Here is a 22,738-nt window from a genome sequence, read left to right as displayed (position 1 = left end):
CAGCCAGCAGCCACTAATCAGTAAGGGCTAAGCATCTGCCAGTGGAACCTGAGAAGTGATTCTGAAGGTTGAAAAGCTGAGTTTATTCGCCACACATGGAGCACTTGTGGGGGGTGGGGTGGGGGTTACCAGTTAAATCAAATTAAGAAGTTGATGCCCAATGTCCAGATTTTATGTAGTGAATGTCGTCTTTTTCACTGCATGTGACTCTTGATTATATATGTGGTGGAAGAAATTTCATTATTATAAATGTCTCTGTGCTCATATCCATTAACAGTTCAGTCTGGAGCTGAACGGACTCACCTGTTACGACAATTTGCAAAGTGATGTGGAAATGAAGTCACAACCCAGAGTCATGGATTTGGACGAATGTGAGTCATCTTTAACATTTCTATGGTTGTCTTTGGAGTGCAAACTCTCATCTCAGCATGTCCCTGAGTTATGAAGCATTTGCTCTAGTGCTGTGGGAAGAACGACCCTGCATAACTAAACAATTTTGAAATTTTGGGCTATAAGAGCAAAATCTAAGATGTTTGGGTACATTTGTCTCGGTGAAAGTAGCAGTCTTTTTCATAGAGAGTGCCGAAGCTAATGGCTGGAGTCAAAATTAAGAGCTCAAATTGGAACCGCCTCTCCCCATCGTTTTGAGCAACACTCCTATGGCCTTTGAAATGTAACCATTTAAATTGACTGGCTCAGAATCTATCCATCAGCCTTGTAACCATTTCTGTACTAACAAAGTTGATTGAACTTTTTCAGACGCCATCGGCAGATATATCACCGCGACATTACTGGCAGTACCACTTCGGCAAAAATGTATCCGTCATGTGTGTGTTCTTTTTAACCTTCCGCTTTACTATTAAAAAACTCGAACGCTCCTGCCCCAGACCGTGCCGTGAGCGCGAGTCGGGTTGACAGGGTTGTTCGCATGCGCTTTCGACACAATCATGTTTGTCGCAATAGGCCCAGAGCGGAAGGGTACAGAAAATCTTGAGTTTTTGATTACAGTCATTTTGTTGCAATGCTGGTTACCGCGCTACCTCCGCGCTGGTACTTGATTGTAACAGAAAGTAGTTCCGGTCCGTGTTGTTTCGGCGGAGGAGCCGCCGCCGCCATTTCAAGACCGTGAGAGGTAGATGGCCAACTAGAGTTCCTAAGGTTGGAAGCTAGTAGCTGCCGCCGCCGCCTAAGCCTTCCTTATCACTGATACGGCTGTTGTTCTCTTACTACTACCTCTGGAAACATTCTTGCCAGCAGTGGCGGCAGCGGGACTCAGTTACCCCCTTCTCGCTCTCCCTCAAGAAGCTCCAGATGGCGTCTTCCGTGGGCAACGTGGCCGACAGCACAGGTACGGTGTCCCCTTCTACCTTGGCAGACACCCCGTGGGTGGTCTCGCGCTGTCCTCTTCCACGAATCACTCCCTTCCCTTTAGCCATCCCCATTACATTACTGGCATTGGCTGAGCTTTCCGTCTTCCACCGGCATCTGATCGGGGTTTCGCTGTCGTTCGCTCTTTAAACATTTCCTCTTTCTTGCTTTTTGCTTCCTCTCCTGCTTGCCTTTTAATCCCATCAATGTTTTGACGCTCCACTCTCTTGGGACGCTTCGAAGCACACGTGCGCGGTTAGAATATCTCGGAATGGACTGCGTTGGAATCCCTACCCTTTTCACTCTCCTTCGCAGTCCATTTCTCCCAACCCCAGTTTACCACCTCTCTCCTTCCTCCTCCACGTCTGCCTCCAGCCCTTTCCCTTTACCCAGTTTTGGTCCTTCTCTGTTAATCTAGGGCGGCGGGGAGGGGGTGCCTTTCCGATGTAATCATATCCCCATTTTGCATCACCCAAGGGCGAGCGAAAATTCTTCGGTGTGCTACAAGTAACCTCGAGAAGAGGGGACTTTGAGCAGCAGCCGGCTGAGCAGCGCCTTCTTGGTCCCTTTGGTTGAGCTGCCCCTCTTTCGATTGGAAATTTCCAAGGGTTCCTTTGGCGTCGCCCAATTCCACTCGCTGCCCCCAGGCTGGATTTCCCACCCTGCTCTCCCTCCCTCCCTCCCTCCCGCGGGGAAACCACACCCTTTCCCTCAGGAGCTTGCCAGCGTTGCGGTCCATTTCCTATCCTTGGGGAGAAACCACCCTGGTGCTTGTGCTGTGGCGTTGACCACCCTGTCTGCCCAATTCCTGCTTTGTGTTACTTTCTCTCTGTATTCCTCCGCCGCCGCCTCTGGGTCTTCCATCCCCATTCTTTAGCTCAATATTTCTTTATTCATAGGTTTTGTTTTGTTTGTTTTTTAAGTTTTCATCCCTGCTTGAAGAGTTTGTAAAGCAACTGGAATGTAGCTGAAAAATTGCAAGGCCGATGCACTTTTAGACAATTAAGTCCAGAACATTTCGTACAAAAAAATACGAAAACAACCAAATTGTAGGAGTGTGCCCTTGAGCTGCTTCTCTATATTAAACGCTATTTGGGACGGGGCTGGGGTCGGGTAGTGGAATTAGGCTGAGGTTCTAGGATTTTCCACGAGGTTTTTTTTGTTGTTTGATTTTCTCCATTGAGACATGTCAGGGTTGTCTTGTTTTTGGACATTGTGCTGTAACCGATGACTCTTCAACCGTACCTTATCCATGACTGTATGTAGGTAGTGGGATTTATAGTGTTCCCCGCTCTCCTCCCAAGTGATTTTTAAAGATTTAAGATTATGTACTAGATTTTGTACTAGCTTGCCCTTTTCTGTGCATGTTATTTTGAGAAAGTTGTCATTTCAAGTGTGAAAGTATCAGATAAGAGGCTTTGACAAGTGTTAAAAGTAGAGACATATTTAAAATGTAATTTTCTAGTGTCAGAGATGGAACCTCCTCTAGATGCGGATGCCATGCTCTGCTTTTGTGTTAGCGGTCAGCTGTGCTTTCTGTCAGGAAATTTACTTTGCTTTCCTAAGTATACATATCACTGGCCAGCTCTAGTGATGGGAGAGCCAGGTTCAATTTTGAGCTTGTCAATGTGACCTTGGGAGAATTTAAGTAATTTGTCCTTGGTTTCCCAATCCAACCCTCTAATGGAAGTGTATGGTCAAATTTCCAGTATTGGATCAGGGTTTAAGTATTTACAATGGGGATTTAGGCAGTTGGTTGTTTTCTCACTTTGGGATTTAGCTGTGTCCTTTCTTTATCTAAGTCACACAGCAAAGTGCTTTCATTTATTCGTCCTGTCCCTCTTTATCAAAGGTTTTTCTTTTTTTAGTAAATTCCCATTTTTAAAAATAATTGCAGTTGTAGGTAACTGCTTGATACATATATGTAGGGTTGTTAGCAATGTCTTCATCCTTTAGTCAGTGTCAGAACTCTTTTGGAAAACACTAATGTTAAATCTGTGGGTGGGATTTTTGGGATGGTAAAAGGTCAATATATAACCTTGGATCTTTATTTTAAATATTTGATGACCCCTTTAAATATTTGCCTCTTGACCGATGAAATCATCTTGTTAATCAGCTGTTTTAAAATCAGCTGTTTTAAAAATAGCACCTTAAGTTTTTAGTTTTTCTGCCCCTTATGTCTGTCGCCCTTAATTTAAACAGTTACATTGTGAAATACACAAAATCATCAATATGCTTTTGAGAGTTAAAACAAATCTGGTGACCTCACGCAGGTTAAGAGATAGATTGTTACCAGTATGCTACCTCTAACCCTCAATCCAACCTAAGATGATGGACAAAGTATTAAGTTTTCCTCAGGTTGGTTATTCTGACACTATTAAACCTTTGCGACCTTGCAAAGCACATTTTATTATATTTTGTTCTGTATGTTAACTAAAGTATAAGGAATAACATTCAGTGAATCTTTACATAATCCTTCTGATTTATAAAGTACAAAATATTTTTTGCACATTAAATGTAATCTTATTTGAAAGTAAATACTTCTGTCTAGTCTGGGAAGGAAACTTAATGGGTGAATTCTAAAAATGCCAGTTACGCATCTGATGTTAACTTGGGGTATAAATTATGTACAGAACACTCTAGTGCTTTACATAGTTTCAAGCGTTTTCATCTTTAAGTTTAATATACCATATTTTTACATTTTTTTGTTTGCATTCTAACTTTTTGTTTTCCCCCCTCCTTCCCTCAAATGTTTTGATGATTCTCCAGAACCAACGAAACGTATGCTTTCCTTCCAAGGGTTAGCTGAGTTGGCACATCGAGAATATCAGGCAGGAGATTTTGAGGCAGCTGAGAGACACTGCATGCAGCTCTGGAGACAAGAGCCAGACAATACTGGTGTACTTTTATTACTTTCATCTATACACTTCCAGTGTCGAAGGCTGGACAGGTAGGAGATGTTGGGGGTACCTGCTGGTAATTGCTGCCTCTGGGTTCTGAGCTTGAGAAATGATACTTAACTATTTGAACTTGAAATTTTTCCAGTACTGGGTTTCAGCTGAGCCACCAACGTACATCTGCTTTCTTGCCCACTTGTGACATAGCCAGCTGTCAGCTTTTCTCCCTCCTTTTGTGGTGGTGGTTATATTATAGCTATGACTAGGGACCTTTTCTAGATCTTTCCACCTAGATCAACTGTTTTCTTAACTCTGTTCAGGTAATGAATTAGTATACATCTGAACATCTGGGCTCATCTTTGTAAGATGTATCAGCTTGAGGGACAGAAATGCTCAGAAATGATGGTGTGTAGGTGGTAGGAGGTGCATATGTGGTTCAAGTTGCAATTGCCATCATTAAGTTGTTACGATATGTTACTTTTAGCTAAGCAGCTGAATTAATCAAAAGGGAAGAATCTGTTCTTGTCCTTTTAATAAATTATCATTCTGGCTTATGTAGGCATTTGAAGATGTGTCATTAATAATTATCAACAAATGGAAAATGAGACTCATGCATATAGCATTTTCATTTTTTGATCTTAATGATGATGGTTCATAATGTGGCAGTTTGGTTAATACGGCTCCAGTAAGAATTTTATCTCAACAAGAAAGAAAAAGTGCTTCGATTTGAAATCTGGAATATCTGTACTTTTGAAAATTTTTCCTACTCTGCTCCAGTTAAAAGATAACGTATTGTTACATAATTAGCAAAAAACACAGGATCTTCAGAAACTGTTTGAGTTGCATATGGCCCATACCGTCTTCTGTAACGCATATACCCATGGATCAACACTTTTCGCCTTTTCCAGATCTGCTCACTTTAGCACTCTGGCAATTAAACAGAATCCTCTTCTGGCAGAAGCCTATTCGAATTTGGGAAATGTGTACAAGGAAAGAGGGCAGTTGCAGGAAGCAATTGAACATTACCGGCATGCATTGCGTCTCAAACCAGATTTCATCGATGGTTATATTAACCTGGCAGCCGCATTGGTAGCAGCAGGCGACATGGAAGGAGCAGTACAAGCATACGTCTCCGCTCTTCAGTACAATCCTGTGAGTAAAAATTTTAATGGTTATTATTTTCCCCTTCACAGAAGCCCATAAAGAAACACGGTTTGATATGACACTGAAATAGATATTTGTTTGGAATAAAGTCAAGAGTTTAGCAATGTTTGTCTAAGTAAAGTGCTGAAATTGCTTTGACCAGGTCTGGATCATGTTTAAAGAATTTCATTTTACCTAGTAATATTATAAACTCTACATGCATTTTATAATGCCCATAAAAAGTACAGAATACATGGCATTGTTTCCTTGGGTTGTTTTGATTAAATTAGGATAAATTCTCATGGGTGTTTGCAGCAGTTGATTGATTTTCAAGGAATGGTGGATAAAGGGTCTTAATCTGTAATATAAAATGGCTAAAACTAATAATGCCAATATATGAATCAGCAACATGAAAACTAAGCTGCAAAATTAGTTCCACGATATCTTATTCTATTTTCTTGGAACATAATTAGAAGTGATGGAGTTTTTTGGATTTTTTTTTCAATTCCCCAAAAAAATAACCAAAGGAAACTTTATTCTCAGAACTTTTGATGTAGTTAGGGAAAGAAGATAGATATGAACTTAAGAGGGATTGTAGGAATCCAGAAAAAAATTCTTAAGAATATATTTCTAAGCTACATCAGCACATAGTTTTATAACAACCCTGCAAGTGGTTAATAATTAACTATTATAACTACCATATTTTGAAAGTGTATGATGTGCTCAGACTCTGTCAACCACGTCGGATGATGGTCTTAATGTTCAGTGTTTCTTCAAAGTAGATGGTTATATTCCCAGTTTTACCAATTTAAGCAAGAAAACAAGCTCAGGTGTTGTGTAACTTTCTTGGGATCACACAGCAAGTAATGGTGAAGGAGATGTTAAAACTTGAGCCCCTGTGTATCTTGAAAGCTAACCTTGATGGGAGAACAAATAAAATACTAAAAGGTGATGGTGTGCCCGGAGGGAACCCACCCCTCTAGGCAGCCCTTGAGTACAGTTTGAAAATTATTGATCATATCTTGCTGTTTCTTAATCCTTTTATAGACTAGGAAGCTGAAGCTTAATTTAGTATTTGCTCAAGATCTGAAATCGCTTTTTATCAAGTCATCTGTTAACAATTTAATCTTGTCAGTTAATTTTTTCCCCTAAAGGTTTATTTTTTATTTATTTATGAACACAAGAACTGGGGTATAGGCTGGAGGTGCGGGGTGTGAGAGGATTCAGCAGAGACAGAGTGGGGAGCAGAACAGGCAGGTGTACTGAAATACACTGCTGAGGGAAGCAGCAGGCAAGACTGGAGAGGTCTGCTGTGCCTTGTGGGTTAGCTCCCTGGTAGGGGATAGAACTCATGCAGCAGTGGCTGGTGATAGCTTGATAGCACCTAGACTTTAACTCCTGTGCCACCAGAGAGGCCCCTTGTCAGTTAATTTTGACAGTTTAAAATTTTTGATTTTTTTATTCATTGTTTTTTGTTATGGATACAGTGAAAAGTCTACCAGCTACCCTTGTTGGAGATAGCTAGGAAAACTGATTTCTAGTGTATCATTTCAGAGACACTCAGCGCACACATATTTGAATTTGAGTGACCTTTTATAATTTTTATTGCAGTAGTATCTAGCTCTAATTACCCACTAAAGTTTTAGGGAACCCTGCATGTGTTTCCACTGGGCCTTGGACCCTGTTCTTGCCAAGGCTCAAGGCTCACCTGTGCACCTACTTGTACATTGAGTTCTTTTCTTTTATTAATCAGGGTTAATTCCACCCTTTACTTGTTGATCTCTGATGTAGACTCACTTGTGCCCTCTTACTCAGCTGTGACCCCAAACATCTTGAACTCTGATCCCCTTGGCTCAGGTTTCCAGCTGCCTACATATACAGCAGAGCAGTCATTGTTACTGTCAGCATACCAAACTGTTGGTGTATGTTGATTGTTTTTTTTTTTTTTTTATAGAGGCATTTTTTATTTTATTTTATTTATTTGTTTGTTCATTTTGTTTATACAAGCACTGGGTATAGTCAGAAGCGCGGGAGGGTGAGAGAATTCACCAGAGCCAGAGCGGGGAGCAGAGCAGGCAGAAGGACCGAAGTACACTGCTGAGGGGAGCAGCGGGCGGCAGGAGAGGTCTGCACGCCATGTGGGACCCTCCTCCAGTGGCCAGGGAGCAGCTGGGGATCGAACCGGCGCCGCAGAGGCTGCGGGCAGCTTCGCAACCCAGCGCTCAACCGCTGCGCCACCGGGGAGGCCCTGGTGTATGTTGAGAAGGGAAAACTAGCGTGGGAGACGGAATCATGCTTTTCAAAATCCAACCTGTTAACAGGAAGCTTATCTTTGTGACCTTCTCCTTGAAGGCATTGAACAGCTATATTGAACAGCTGTGCAGTCCTCTCTGGTTCTACATTTCTTTTTTTTTTTTTAAGATTTATTTATTTATGCATACAAGAACTGGGGTACAGGCCAGAGGTGTAAGGGTTGACAGGATTCACCAGAGACAGAGTGGGGAACAGAACAGGTGGACTGACAGAAATACACTGCTCAGGGAAGCAGCGGGCGAGTCAGGAGAGGTCTGCTGTGCCATGTGGGTAGTCCCTGGCCGGCCGGGGATCGAACTTGTGCTGTAGTGGCTGCAGATAGCTTCATAGTGCTGTGCTTAACCCCTTGCACCACCCAGGAGGCCCCTGGTTCTACATTTCTTTTTTTTTTTTTTTTTAAAGATTTATTTATTTATTTATACAAGCACTGGGTATAGTCAGAAGTGCGGGAGGGTGAGAGAAGTCACCAGAGCCAGAGCAGGCAGACTGACGAAATACACTGCTGAGGGGAGCAGCAGGCGTGGTAGCAGAGGTCTGTGGCACCATGTGGGACCCTTGCCGGCGGCCTGGGGATAGAACTGGCACTGCAGAGGCTGCGGGCAGCTTTGCAGCCTAGCGCTCAACCGCTGTGTCACCAGGGGAGGCCCAGGTTCTACATTTCTAATAGTGGCAGGTGCTGCTTTATAAACTCTCTTTACCGGTAAGAATAAAAAAGGGATTGTGCAAGCTGACTTGGTTTCGCCTAAATATATATACACCATTGTGATCATGTTTTAATTTATTTTAGGATATTTATTCTTCACTCATTAGCTTACTGTCAAATGCCTTTGTCTATTCAGTACCGACGTCTTTTTTTAAAATTTATTTATGCATACAAGAACTGGGGTACAGGCCAGAGGTGTGTGGAGGGGGTGAGAGGACCCACCAGAGTAGGGAATAGAACAGGCGGATCTACTGAAATACACTGCTGAGGGGAGCAGTGGGTGAGACATGAGAGGTCTGCTGTGCCATGTGGGTAGCTCCCTGGCTGGCCAAGGATCAAACTCTTACTACAGAGGCTGCGTATAGTTTCATAGTGCTGTGCTTAACCCTTTGTGCCACCAGGGAGGCCCATGACAGAGAATCTTGAGTGAGTTACTACATTGTGCTCTTGTTGGCATGAAATGTTGGCTTGAATCATAGATGTGTAGTTGGCATACTGTGAAAAATAAAGAAATGTAGGTTGGTTTTGTTTTGTAGCAGTGAAAAGGAAGAAAAGGGTAGTATTCTTTGTAATCCTTGATTTTATTATTATTATTTTTTTAAAGATTTATTTATACTAGCACTGGGTACAGTCAGAAGCGCGGGACGGTGAGAGAATTCACCAGAGGCAGAGGGGATCGCAGAGCAGGCAGACTGACGAAGCACACTGCTGAGGGGAGCAGCGGGAGGTAGGAGAGGTCTGCACACCATGTGGGACCCTCGCCTGGCGGCCAGGGATGGAACCGGTGCTGCAGAGGCTGCGGGCAGCTTCGCAACCCAGTGCTCAACTGCTGCGCCACCGGGAAGGCCCCAATCCTTGATTTTAGTGGTGTTTATCTTTTGAAGTTAATGGTAGGTCAATTTAGAAGGTATTCTGTTAGTTGATTATAGAAATTATAAAATGTTGAGCTGTTTAATATTTTTACATTCTGAATTGTCTTCTGTAATGTTGGATGATTTGATAATTTCACTAAGATTTTAGTCCATATTTGAAGGTACTATTGCAGATGGTAATCTTTCACATGATGGCTCACCAGAGTTGCCCATATCCAGAAATCCTTTTCATGAATTAAGTATAAAATTGTACCTTGTAAAATGGCTATCACCCAGAGTTCCTCAAGGATTTCTGTTTCTGAGTTTCTTGGTTGTTGAACCATTGCTTCTGCATGCATAGAATCAAGAGCTGCTGTCATCCTAACCAACACATGTCACTGTCACATCATTTATTACTGTCTCAAGCCTCAGCTAAACCATGGAAATCCATAAATTTCTTTCCGTTCTGCTTTTTGTTAAGTTTTCCATACAAATGTCATATTTAAATAATTGAGAGCTTATTGTGCTTGCAGTGCTTTGTTTGGCATTGGGGGGATATGTTGGTTGTGGGGGGCGGGGGATATGGATTATAAAGAACAGGACCTGACTCATAAAGGAAAAAAAGATGTAAGCTCCTTGGGTGATTATTGTTAGAGAGTATTAATCAGAAGATTTTCTCGAGTGGGTGCTTATAACCTAAGCATTCTGTAGGAAGGTAAATAGCAAGTAGACTTCCTTGGCTGAAGTGGTGAGTCAAGTAGTAACAAGAAGTGAGTAGTATGGAGAGTCAATTGGAAGATTTAGAAAGAATAGAGAGGCCCAGGAGTTTGAATTTAATTTGAGAGGCAATTCAGAACTACTGTAAGTTTTTGTCTGCCTGATTTTACTTCACATGCATGTATGTAGATGTTGTGTGTGGGGGTGGGGTCTCTAGGAGGAAAGGCAGGAAATAGATACTATCTTAGGGGAGGGGTGGTTTTACAGGAAATTCTCACTCATTTCCATATCTTTACTTTTATTCATACTACTTTCCCTTGTCTACAACACCCTCCTCCTTAGCCTGTTAAAGTCCTGTTAATCCTTTAAGGGCTAGCTTTAATTTCACCTTTGCATTTATTTACTTCTCTAAAATTCCTTACCACCATGTAGGTATTTGATATGTATATGCCCGGTCTGTCTTTCCTCATAGATTTTAAGCCCCTTTAGGATAAGGATTCTATTCATTTTTGTTCTTACAGTTCCAGGTATATTATTGAATTGAGTAAATCTTTGCATAAAAGGCATTAACCTGGGAATGAATAAAATGGGCCAGGTTTGAGAAATGTGATTCTTGTAGCAGATTTGATGAATGAAGCAGAATTGATGTCTAAGGTTTTGAACTTTTGGGAGAATAGTGGTGTCCTTGAATTTTCTAGAAACAGTCTGATTTTGTATGCTATAATGGATCTAGATGATATAGCTAAATATAGATAGGTGCACTTGGATGGTAATCACCCAGGAATTTATAGAAACTGGAGGGTAAATTTAGGCAGCAGTTGGCTAAAGTGTGTGGCACATTATGGTCCTTGTTGGAGAATGATGGCAAGACTTCTGACTTTTTTTTAAAGATTTATTTATTTATACAAGAACGGGGTACAGTCCAGATGAGCGGGAGGGTGAGAGGATTCACCAGAGACAGAGCTGGGAACAGAACAGGCAGACTGACGAAATACACTGCTGAGGGGAGCAGCGGGCGTGACAGGAGTGGTCTGCCGTGCCATGTGGGATCCTCGCCAGCTGGCGGGGATTGAACCGGCGCTGCAGAGGCTGCAGGACAGCTTCACAGCACTGCGCTCAACCGCCTGTGCCACCAGGGGAGGCCCCTTCTGACTTTTGTTAATATTATATATATACTTTACATATTGTTCATTTTTGTGTTGGTTCATGGGTGAATTGGTGGTTGGAGACTTCTGTTTTTTTTTTTTTTTTAAGATTTATTTATTTATGCATACAAGAACTGGGGTATAGGCCAGAGGTACAGGGGGTGAGAGGATTCACCAGAGAGAGTGGGGAGCAGAACAGGTGGGTCTACTGAAATACACTGCTTAGGGGAGCAGTGTACGAGAGAGGAGAGTCTGCTGCGCCATGTGGGTTTGGCTCCCTGGCTGGGGATTAACGCTGAGATTTTAACCCTGCACCACTAGGGAGGCCCCAAGGGAGACTTATGATTTTTATGACTCAGAAAAGGCATAGGAATTGGTAAATATCCAAAGATGTTTAACCACAATAATCTAGTATAGTTGAATGATCGTGTATGAACAGATTATTCAGTTACGGTCTCTCAAAACAGAGGGGTAGTCCTTAAAGTTTAGGGGGAAAAAGCAAGGTTATAGAGTTAATTACTTCTAAGAGCATAAATAGGGTTAAAAAGTGCTTAGACTCATTAGAGGAGGATAAATCTGTAATAAGATTAATGGTACCTATGATGTTTTGAGGATTAGTATTAGCCTTTTGTGCTTGAGTTCATCGGAGACAGTGATTCTTTCCCCAAAATACAAGTCATCACTGTTCAGTGGACAGACAGACTGGATAGATCATGGAGCTGATGTATTGTCAATCACAAGGGTGCTCTGAGGCAGTCTATTTGCTGGTTGAATTTTGGTTCACCTGATGATGGTAATATTCGATCTCAAACGCTCTTTATTTTTTTTTTAACAAGATTTTAAAAAAGATTTGTGTTTTTTATTTATGCATACAAGCACTGGGGTGTAGGCCCAGAGGTGTGAGGGGTGGGGTGGATGGTGAGATGATTCACCAGAGACAGAGTGGGGGAGCAGAACAGGCCGGTCTACTGAAATACACTGTTGAGGGGAGCAGTGGGTAAGATGGGAGAGGTCTGTTGTGCTATGTGGGTCATTCAGCTCCCTGGCTGGGGATAGCTTGATAGCACTGAGACTTTAACCCCTGTGCTAGCAGGGAGGTTCTCAAAAGCTTTTTATCAATAAAATTAATCTCCTAATCCTGGAAATCGTAATACAGTTAGTTGCACATTGACTAATATAGATGATGATACTTTGACACAATTGACGAAATTTTGACACTATAGAAGATTTAAGACTTTTGAACCCATGGAACAGTACAGCGTGATAAGCTCTGCTTCTTACTATCATTGTCTCTGCTTGTTGACTGATCGATTTGACTGACAAAGGCAAACAAGGACAAATGAAAATTTCAGCTCGCTTTTCTGACGCTTCCTTCATACTGACAAATGGACTGGTGAGTCAGATGACTAGCAACACAGTCACGCTGCTAATAAAAAGCAGAGTCAACTGCTTTTCATTATTCACCCACTCAACTCTAATGGCGCTTAATGCTAATGAGTTATCTAGTGGCAGGTGCCAGCATTGAAGCTTTGCTTAGATGGTAAGCCTTCTAAAGTGAAATGAAGTCAAGGTTTCTAAATATGCCTGACAGCCTAAGGGTAGGTAGGGTAGGTTCGCTGATTGTTAATGAGGGAAAAAATACTTTTTTTCCACTATGGAAGTTTTGGCACTTGATATAGGAGTGAGTTGTCATATTTTAAAACAAAATTGTTGAACAAATAGTTGATTCTTTATTTTTTTAACATGACTGACTTTGGGGGAGAGGAGACGCTATATAACAACATGTAAAACTCCTGAGTAGGTCTGGAGTGTCACCTTCTAGTGAAACACATTCATCGTTCCTTTTATATTGATGGATTCAGACCATTCTCATAAAAAAATGGTTATTAATATATAGTTGATTTAATATCTACCACATTCATAACTTTTCATTTATATTTTTGTGTCCCTCCACTTATTTCCCCCTCATTTTCTGTCTTCTCTGGTTTTAGTGAGCATTTTATGATTTCTTCTTTTAAGTGATTATTCCCCCTCCCACTTTTACTGAATTTTGCCAATCATTTATTCAACTATATGACTTTGGGATTAGGTTTTTATATCTTAATAGCTGATATGTATTCCACTGAGTATATATTCCAATTTCTTTATCCTGTCATCTGTCATTGGGCATTTAGGCTATTCCCATAACTTGGCTGTTGTGAATAGTGCTGCTATGAATGTTGGAGTGCATACATCTTGTTATGTTAGTTGTTGTCATATTTGTTGGGTAAATACCTAGCAGTGATGTTGCTGGATCATAATGGTATTTCCATTTTTAATTTCTTGAGGAATCTCCATACTGTTTTCCATAGAGGCTGCACCAAGTTACATTCTCACTAAGAGTGGGTTTTTGTTTTTCTCCACATCCTTGTCAATATTTGCTTCCAGTCTTTTGATACAGGCCATTCCCACAGGGGTGAGGTGATATCTCATTGTCGTTTTGATATGCATTTCCCTTATAATAAATGATGAGCATTTTTTTTTTCATGTGCCTGTAGACCATCTGGATGTCTTCATTGGAGAAGTGTCTAGTTAGGTCTTTGCCCACTTCTTGACTGGGTTGTTTTTTGTTGAGTTGTTTGAGTTCTTGATCTATTTTGGACATTAACCTGTTGGACATGTGAAGTGTAAATATCTTCTCCCAGTCATTAGGTTGCTATTTTTTTTGTGTGTGTGTCTGTTTCTTTAATAGTACAAAACCTTTTTAGTTTGAGATAGTCCCATTTGTTTATTTTTGCTTTTGTTTCCCTTGCAGTTGTGTCCCCAACTACATATCTGTGGTTGATGTTTAGGAATGTATCACCTGTGTTTTTTTTCTTACATATTTTGTGGTCTCTAATCCATTTTGAACTAATTTTTTAAACACATTTCTTCAGCAGAAGGTACGAATATTCACAGCGAGTGCGATCAATAATTTCATAAGTAACTTTGTGCCAGTTCAGGTGAGGCTTAACTAACAAAATAGTTTTTGCAACTTTTTGGTGTTGAGAATGAGGGATTGATTATGGGTCTTAAGGTTGTCAAGAAGTATCTTTGGTTGACAAGATAAAATGACAGGGAACTAGGTGCTTAAAAGTAATTTATTTTTGGTGGGCGAAGTATAATTAATGACAGTACCTCTGGATTTCTAGGATTTGTACTGTGTTCGCAGTGACCTGGGGAACCTGCTCAAAGCCCTGGGTCGCTTGGAAGAAGCCAAGGTAGGTGTTTGATAGAACACATTTAAACATCAGTGTTATGAAAACTTGTACTTTTTGCCAAGTCTTCAACTCTTCACTGAGCTATCTTCACAAAACAGTCCTATGAAACTGAGGAAAACTGACGGCATGAATCACCTCAGACTAGAGCAGGGCCAGGCTTTGGCACATCTGTTCTAAATCTGGGGGTAAAGCAAGAACCTGAACATTTTGGAGCCTTTCTGCCAAGCTAGATCATCTTTGTAACAATGGGCTCCGTCATGATCTTATGTGGGAATAAATAACATTCCTTCAAATCTGAGGCTTGCCTGCTGGTGACAAGCAGAGCGCCTGTGATTTGGCTCAAGACTCCTATATGATGCAGGTGCCATTGAAAATGCTGCTCTTCTAAGTCCTTTGTGGCTTGTAAGTCGAGAAGAATTTCATCCAAATGTTACCCTGTAATACCGGCATTTAAAATTCTTATTTAACCTTCCTCCCTTCATCTTCCTCACCCTTTTTACAGTGGAAGAAAGGCTATTAAAATGATTGCAAATTAATAATTGGAATGTCCTGCCCCTTCTTGTCCCCACTCCCTCCCCCAAAATCCTTTTTCTTCTTTTCCAGTCCTAGTTGTCTACCTTCTTTTCTTTCTTACTTCCTTCTTTTATTCCTCCCCATCCCACCTCCTTAAAAAATAAGTCAGAAGGACAAAGCTGGTTTGTTTGGGAAATGGACTGATCGAAAGAAAACTTGCCAAAGTGGAAAGGTGGCTTTTAGCATTCTGTATTTCCAAATAATGAATTTGAACACCAGGTTGGGTTAATGAAAGCTTTTGGTATAATTTTTAAATTAAACTTACAAATGAATTGTCTTGTTACAAGCCACCTTACGCAACCGCGCTGCAGGGGTGAGGAGTGGGGAGAAACCAGAATGCTTCTGAAACTCCCACCTGTTGCTCTGAGCCCCACGCGCATGCTAATGCGTGGAGTGTATGCGCAGCGTAGCTGTCTGTTTGACTGCTTCATCCAGGGAGGGAGAAGGCTTTTCAGCACCATATAATGTTAAAAGGCACTAGTTTTAAGTGCATAGCTCATAAATTCTGCTGACACTTTGGATTAACCTTATACATGTTTTCAGCTAATGAATTGTAATTGATTTCAATCTTAGCTGATAAATCTAATTGGTAATTTATAGAACAAATATTTGATAAGCTCCTATTAATTATCACCCCACCAAGCGGACAGCTAACATGAATTGCACTTCACTGCAGCTTTAGAGATCGGTTTAGGCTGAGACATTGCGCCTGCCTTAGGTTGCTGACTTCTTTATTTCAGAGCTCTGGAGACACCTAGTTTGAAAAGTGTTATTCTGTTTTTGTGAGAACTTAGCAAACAAGAAAATACTCTTGAGTGAAATGCAATGTATTTCTTTTGTAATCAGTGCATTTGTAAATTCAAGCCAGCATATTCCTAGTAGATGGAGGCAAAATTAAGTTGTCTTTGTAGAAAATGAAGAGCCTTTCTTCCAGCAAAAATCCCTGCTGTATGCAATAGCCCTGATTAACCCTCTCCCTTCTGCATGTCTCCCATATTACAGACTTGAGACTGTCCTCATTCCCATATGTAATAGACATCCAAAGAATTTCAATTGCTTTGTTGAACTTTTACTAATGATCTTGTTTTTATTTTCTCTCTTGTTTTTGGTTTTTCACCATTGATATTGTATTTAGAAGGTTTCAGGTGGGTGAAACCTCCTATTCCATGCGTAAGGTGCCTCGCTGAAGGGAGCTCGAGGCCTGGATCTAGGGCAGACACACACCTCCTCCTCTTCCAGCAAGGAACGCACCGAAAAGTCACATGATGAGAAATATGGTAACGGGTTTGTAACTGCCACAGCAAAACAATTTGCCTCCATGCCTGAATCTTCTGTCTTGTGGCTTCAGAAACAGCTTAAGATAATTTTATTTACAAGCAAGTTATGTAAGAGAATGTTTTATACTATAGCCACAATTCTATCAAAGATAAGTAAAAGTTAATTGATATTAAAAATTATTAGAGATAATATACTAGTAAAAGCTTCTAACTCTTCTTGTTGTTCATTTTTTCCTTTTTTCTTCTTTGTTTGGATTGCAGCATTCTGCTCTTCTGATGATGCGCTGTGACCCTGCAGTAGCGCAAAGGCTGCGCAGCGTTTAATGCGCAATGCGTGCGAATGAGCCCCTGTGAACGGTTGACTAGATGAGTAATCTGATTGACTGGCTCCCTCAGTCCTATTCTGTAGCCTTTTTGGATAAAATTGGGTTTTCACATACCTCAAGTCCAACTAATCTCATTAAACAAATATTCTCTATGGGCCTGTCTAGTAGATTAATGGATCTGGTTGGCCGTTTGCTGCGTCTAGGGGTGTTCTATGTAGCGCAGCAGTTCGCAGCGATTGCGCAGAGCGATGCTGTTAGGTTGCGCAAGCGATGTTTGCGCTCGCATTACAGGGACCTCAACCTAGGTGCAATCCTGTCATACGAGGTTTTAGCTTCAGGGCCCCTTGGGAGACAGGTAATCTGACTTGGCAGAGAAACATTATCCTCTTCAGTAGCATGGTTTTGATGTTAGTGAGGAACTTTATTGTTTAGAGCAGCATTTCCCAAAATGTGTCTTATTGTATTCTAATAAAATGCCCAGTGAAAGAAAAGTTCAATGATCAGTTAAGTTCAGGGAATCCTGTATTCTATAAAAGACTTAGGAAAGTCCTGTTCCCTGTTTATCTAGTTCTGTCCAGTTTATCTAATTTATTTGTTCATGAAATACTTTTTCCAGTGATAACTATTAACACCTTGTAGAACACACTTAGGGAAAAGGGAGGGTGAAGATGGGAAAATTGTCCTTAAGTGTTGCCTTTTAGAGATCACTTGAAAATATAGTAAGAGTCCTTGGGTGTTTAGATAAGTCTACCATAACCTTAAGAGAGCTGACTTCCCAGATAGTCCCAGTGTAAGGTTTGGTCATTGGTTGGCAGAACTGAACATGGTGGTTTGCACTTGGGTTCTGGTGGCGCAGGCGCAGGAGCAGCCAGCTGTGGCAGCGCATTAGTTTTGGCGCAAGCGAGCCTATGCTGCAGGGTCACTTTTGGCTGGTCAGAGAAGAAATAATGATATCACCTTCTTCCCCCCCCCCCAATCTTTTTTTTTTCCCCTTTACAAATTTTCCCCTTTCCCTTTACCTCCTTCCCCCTCCCATCTTCTTTCATTAACCCCTCCTAAGGCATGTTATTTGAAAGCAATTGAGACGCAACCGAACTTTGCAGTAGCTTGGAGTAATCTTGGCTGTGTTTTCAATGCACAAGGGGAGATTTGGCTTGCAATTCATCATTTTGAAAAGGTTAGTCATTAAATTAATAATTGGTATTAATGAAGTGCTTATGTGTGCAGGGTGTTTTTACTAGAACCAAATAATAGAGTTCACTTAACAAGATACCTGTTTCTCTGGCAGTATTAAAGCATTTGTTGGATGATATCTGATATGGCAGTTTCCAATTTTGCATTGAAAGAACTTTAGTAGTTAAAATCATTTTTAATGGGTGTCTTTACTATAAAAAGATCTTGTGGTATCTAAATTACAAAAAGAACTACTTCAATGAACAAATGTTAGTAATTTAAATAAAGCCCATTTTATAAAAAACAAAATACCTTGGTGAAAAGGCTGATTTCAGTTATGAGGCAGGAAATGTAGAAAATTAATCTAGAGTGCTCTGTCATACCAGAAAGCCAAGGAAGCTTTGAATATTGCTTAATGAATGTCAAAAGGCGTAGGAGGCAACTGGAGGAGGCTATCACTGACTAAAACTGAGACTTGAGCATCAATAGGAATAATAACTCAAATATGTTAAAGCTTACATGTTTAAATCCATGAGTTCGTAATTGTACTAAAAATAAATTTATGATGTTTTGGAAGATAAATAGCAGCTGATTTTGAGAACTAGTCAGAAAGGGAAGAATACAGCATTTGTCTTCTGTATGAAGTGGACCTCAGGGTAACACAGTAATTGATGAGGGAAAGATTCTTTTTGTGGAGGTATTCCATCTAATAAATGAAGAAAGAATGATAGAAGAGTATCACCATTAATAGATTTAGGCATTTATCAGTGGCAAAAAAGGAGACACAACCAGACATTATGTACCATGTGATAGAAGTAAATAGTTCCTCCAGTGAAGTGATGCAAAAAAGAGAAAACGCAAATCTGAAAATCTGATACATTGGTAGCTCTAGCATTTTACAGGAAATGCATGGGACATGGAAGGACACCACAGGGATGCAATCAGCAAAATCTAAATGATGGGAAACTACAGGAAAATGATCTAATTTCTTCAACAAATTGCAGGAATAGAAACTGGAAGATTAATTTTTTTTTAAGATTTTATTTTGCATCGAACTGAGGTGCAGGCCAGTGGTGCTGGGGGTGAAAGGATTCACCAGAGACAGAGTAGGGAACAGAACAGGCAGATCTACTGAAATACTGCTAAGGGGAGCAGTGGGTGAGATAGGAGAGGTCTGCTGAGCCATGTGGGTTAGCTCCCTGGCTGGGGATCAAACTTAAGCTGTTGGTGGATGGGCCTTCGAGTTCGTATTGCTGAGACTTAACCCCTTGGCCACCAGGGAAGCCTCTGGAAGATTAAATCTTGAATTGAAGGGAATGAAAGAAACTTACAAAGGCATATGAAGTTGTATGGGTTTTATATGGTTCTTGAATCACAACTTTATCAGAAATTGGACCACTGAATGGGTATTTGATACTAAGGAATTGCTATCAATTTTTTTGTAGGTATGATACTAGTATTGTGGCTAGGTTGGTAGGAAAAAGTGTTCTTGGAAAGATCAATCTTATTTAATCTATATTCCAACCTAACTCTTCCCTTTTCCTAGATCATTTGAAACTGATCCCAGGTGTTAATTAGTCCATATGAAAATAGTTCAGTATGTATCTGGGATACTTTTTCCTCACAGCTTAGCCACAATATCACCTAAATTTTTTTAAAAAGATTTATTTTTATTTATGCCCACAAGAGCTGGGGTGTAGGCCAGAGGTGCGGGGTGTGGGGTAGATGAGAAGATTCGCCAGAGACAGTTGGGAGCAGCAGAACAGGCTTATTGACTGAAATACACTGCTGAGGGGAGTAGCAGGTGAGACAGAAGTCTGCTGCTTTTTGTGGGCTAGCTCCCTGACTGGGGATCGAACTCATGCTGCAGTGGCTGCTGAAAGCTTTATAGTGCTGAGACTTAAACCCTTGTGCCACCAAGGAGGCCCTCACCTAAATTTTTTTAAAAAAATCCTTAAATATTTATTTTTACTCCTGTAATTTGTTGAAGACATGTTAATTGTTGAAGCTGGCTAATGGAGAACCTGGGATTAGTTGTACTTTTCTATTTTTGTATGTTTGAAATTTTTTCCATAATAAAAAGTTCAGAGTTTTTAAGATGGACATTTGTCACTATAGAGAATATAAATTAAGTACATCGTGCTACCTTTACTTTAGAGTTGCCATCTAAGTGAAGAGGAAGTGTGCTTTATGAATCTTTAATATATTCACAATTGCTCATACTTTTACCTTTTCTGCATTTCAGTTAAGATTTGCATTTTATTATCCTATAGGTGTACTTACCTCTCTTGATGAGTGGTTTTCTTACCTTGATTGGTATGAGGAGCTTGTCCAAGATAGGTATGTTCTGGCTCCATCTTCAAAAGGTCTGACGTAACTGACCTATGATGGAGCCCCCATACACCTTTTAAAAGGTGAATTCTTAATATACTGCCAGGGTTTAGAATTACTACTTTAGATATATTTGGCCATATGTTAAGACAACTTCAGAACTATTTGGATGAAACCATGTAATGGTTAGTATCTTGAAGTAATGTATCTCACTGAGTGTACAGCTCTAATTACATGTCTTACTAAGGTCTTATTGCGTATACAGTTGTAGTTAGTGAAATATATATTTTTTGTTTGAAGCTTGCTGTCTCTTCCTACCATTTTTTTTTTAGAAGAGTTAGGCTAATTAATAGTGAATAAAATAGTGCCAAACCATTAGAAGTACTCTGCTCAATAAAGCCTTTGGAGCTGACTCAATTAAAACATTTTCCCTTTAGGACACATTTTGGTCTTATATTACAGTGGAAGTTTTTTTCTTTTTTAAGATTATTTATGCATACAAGAACTGGGGTACAGGCCAGAGGTGTGGGAGGTGAGAGGATTCACCAGAGACAGAGCGGGGAGCAGAACAGGCAGATCGACTGAAATACACTGCTGAGGGGAGCAGTGGGCGAGTCAGGAGAGGTCTGCTGCACCATGTGGGTTGCTCCCTGGCCGGGTATTGAACTCGTGCTTCAGTGGCTGTGGATAGCTTCATAGGTTGCATCTTAACCCCTTGCGCCACCAGGGAGGCCCTACAGTGGAAATTATTTTGATAATGCTGAGCTTTGTGGATAATGAGCCAGGTGCTAAACAAATAATTGGGTTTTAGAAATGAAAGAAATGAGATATAATTATACTAGAAAATAAATGGAGGTTTAACATTGTGTAAAGAATTATAATTGTGTAAAAAGTAAATCTGGCAAAATATTAACTTGCTCTAAAATAACTATCTTATGATTTTTAGGCTGTCACCCTTGACCCCAATTTTCTGGATGCTTATATCAATTTAGGAAATGTCTTGAAAGAGGCACGGATTTTTGACAGGTAAGAGAATGTTAAATTTGAAATTTGAGAGTTTGGGTTGAAATTATGATAATGGTCCCCTTTAAATACATTTTCCTTTTCTAGTATGTTGACTATTCCCTGATTGTGTGTGCTGTTACTTTTCTTTTTTATATAGGTATTTATAGGTATTGTTGACTCACTTTTTGTTGATGACTTTCCACAAAGCTATTGTCCTCCTCACTAGAAGTTTAGTTGAAATTTCATTTACTGTAAAACTGTTGAAATGGTTATATTTCAGATTAAATTATTCCCTTGATCTGGTTATGAAACTTAGTAAATTAAGACTTTTACTTATTTTGTTTTTATCAAAGGAAAGTATTTGAGAATAGAAATTTTTTTCAGTGTTAAAATAGATTTTAGAAAGGTGCAATTTTCGTTTGAAGTTAAGTACAGTAGAGAATGAATCAGTTGTAACTAATTGCAGTTAAAACTAATATACCTTCGTATAGTATATCCTAAATTAATTATAACAAAGCATCCATTAAAAGTTGTATGTGTGTATGTTTTTTTCCTTTACAGAGCTGTGGCAGCTTACCTCCGTGCCCTAAGCTTGAGTCCAAATCATGCGGTGGTACACGGCAATCTGGCTTGTGTATACTATGAGCAAGGCCTGATAGATCTGGCAATAGACACCTACAGGCGAGCTATTGAACTTCAACCACATTTCCCTGATGCTTACTGCAACCTAGCCAATGCTCTGAAAGAGAAGGGCAGCGTAAGGATTTTTTTCAGTCTATTTCTTTGTTACCTGATAGGATTAAAAAAGTCCATTGCGCCTATTGCTATTAAGTATTGAGTTGGTAAATTATTTTACTTTCTTTGGAGTTTTGGTTGAGAGGAAGAATAGCAATAATACCTGTAGTATTATCAGTCATTAGACGTAACTAAGCAATTGTTAGAAAACAATTCTAACAATTCTATGAGTGGTAGCTCTTTAATTCCTACATATAGGTTTTGAATGGTTTCTTTTGTTTTTTTAGGTTGCTGAAGCAGAAGATTGTTATAATACAGCTCTCCGGCTGTGTCCTACCCATGCCGACTCTCTGAATAACCTAGCCAATATCAAACGAGAACAGGGAAACATTGAAGAGGCAGTTCGTTTGTATCGTAAAGCATTAGAAGTATGTTGAGGGTGGTGTGGCTGGTTGTTTTGTCTGTGTGGTTTTAGAGGGCAGACAGTTAAGTTTGCCATGTCATCCACCTCTTTTGTAAAAACAGATTGTGGTTGCCTCATTCTTTGAACCAGTAATTGAGTACCTAAGGTATGGGTATGAGGTCCTATGCGGCAATCAAGAAAATCCCTAAATTTAGAGATAATTTTATGGGTAGATAAGATCTGCACAAACATGCAGTAAGATCTGCACAAACAAGCTACTATTCAAGAGAAGTTACCAATAAGTACAATAGTCCCCATGTTAAACTTATTTGACTTAAGATTTTTCGACTTTACAATGGTGTGAATAGTGCTATACATTCAGTAGAAACTGCTATGACACCCTTTTGATGATGGGCAGTGGCAGCTAGCCAGAGCTTCTAGCCTGTATTTTAATATCAGTGTCTGATGACTGTAATGGTGGTTGGCAGGTGTGGTAGGAAATTAAAAGAGAGGTTTCAGTAGTGCTGGAGTGGTCTACC

General features: G+C 40.2%; 1 protein-coding gene across 2 annotated transcripts in view; it reads left to right on the top strand.

Annotated features, from left to right (window-relative positions):
• The first annotated feature begins 1,069 nt into the window (after positions 1-1,069).
• OGT (O-linked N-acetylglucosamine (GlcNAc) transferase) overlaps positions 1,070-22,738 on the top strand; it is a 44,688-nt gene continuing 23,019 nt past the window's right edge. Inside the window, exons 1-8 of one of the 2 annotated variants that reach the window (XM_037512266.2) lie at positions 1,070-1,348; positions 4,168-4,318; positions 5,174-5,417; positions 14,308-14,376; positions 17,613-17,729; positions 21,003-21,082; positions 21,623-21,818; positions 22,084-22,224. In XM_037512266.2, coding sequence (XP_037368163.1) covers positions 1,312-1,348; positions 4,168-4,318; positions 5,174-5,417; positions 14,308-14,376; positions 17,613-17,729; positions 21,003-21,082; positions 21,623-21,818; positions 22,084-22,224 — 1,035 coding nt within the window. In that variant the 5' untranslated portion in view covers positions 1,070-1,311. Of the gene's footprint in view, positions 1,349-4,137; positions 4,319-5,173; positions 5,418-14,307; positions 14,377-17,612; positions 17,730-21,002; positions 21,083-21,622; positions 21,819-22,083; positions 22,225-22,738 lie in introns of both variants that reach the window. The other variant, XM_037512265.2, reaches the window with a different exon arrangement.

Source organism: Talpa occidentalis, unplaced genomic scaffold (assembly GCF_014898055.3).
Source record: "Talpa occidentalis isolate TD23 unplaced genomic scaffold, MPIMG_talOcc4v2.1 talOcc4.15, whole genome shotgun sequence".
In the NCBI taxonomy this organism is placed as follows: Eukaryota; Metazoa; Chordata; class Mammalia; order Eulipotyphla; family Talpidae; genus Talpa; species Talpa occidentalis.
This window is presented reverse-complemented; position numbering and strand designations above follow the sequence as displayed.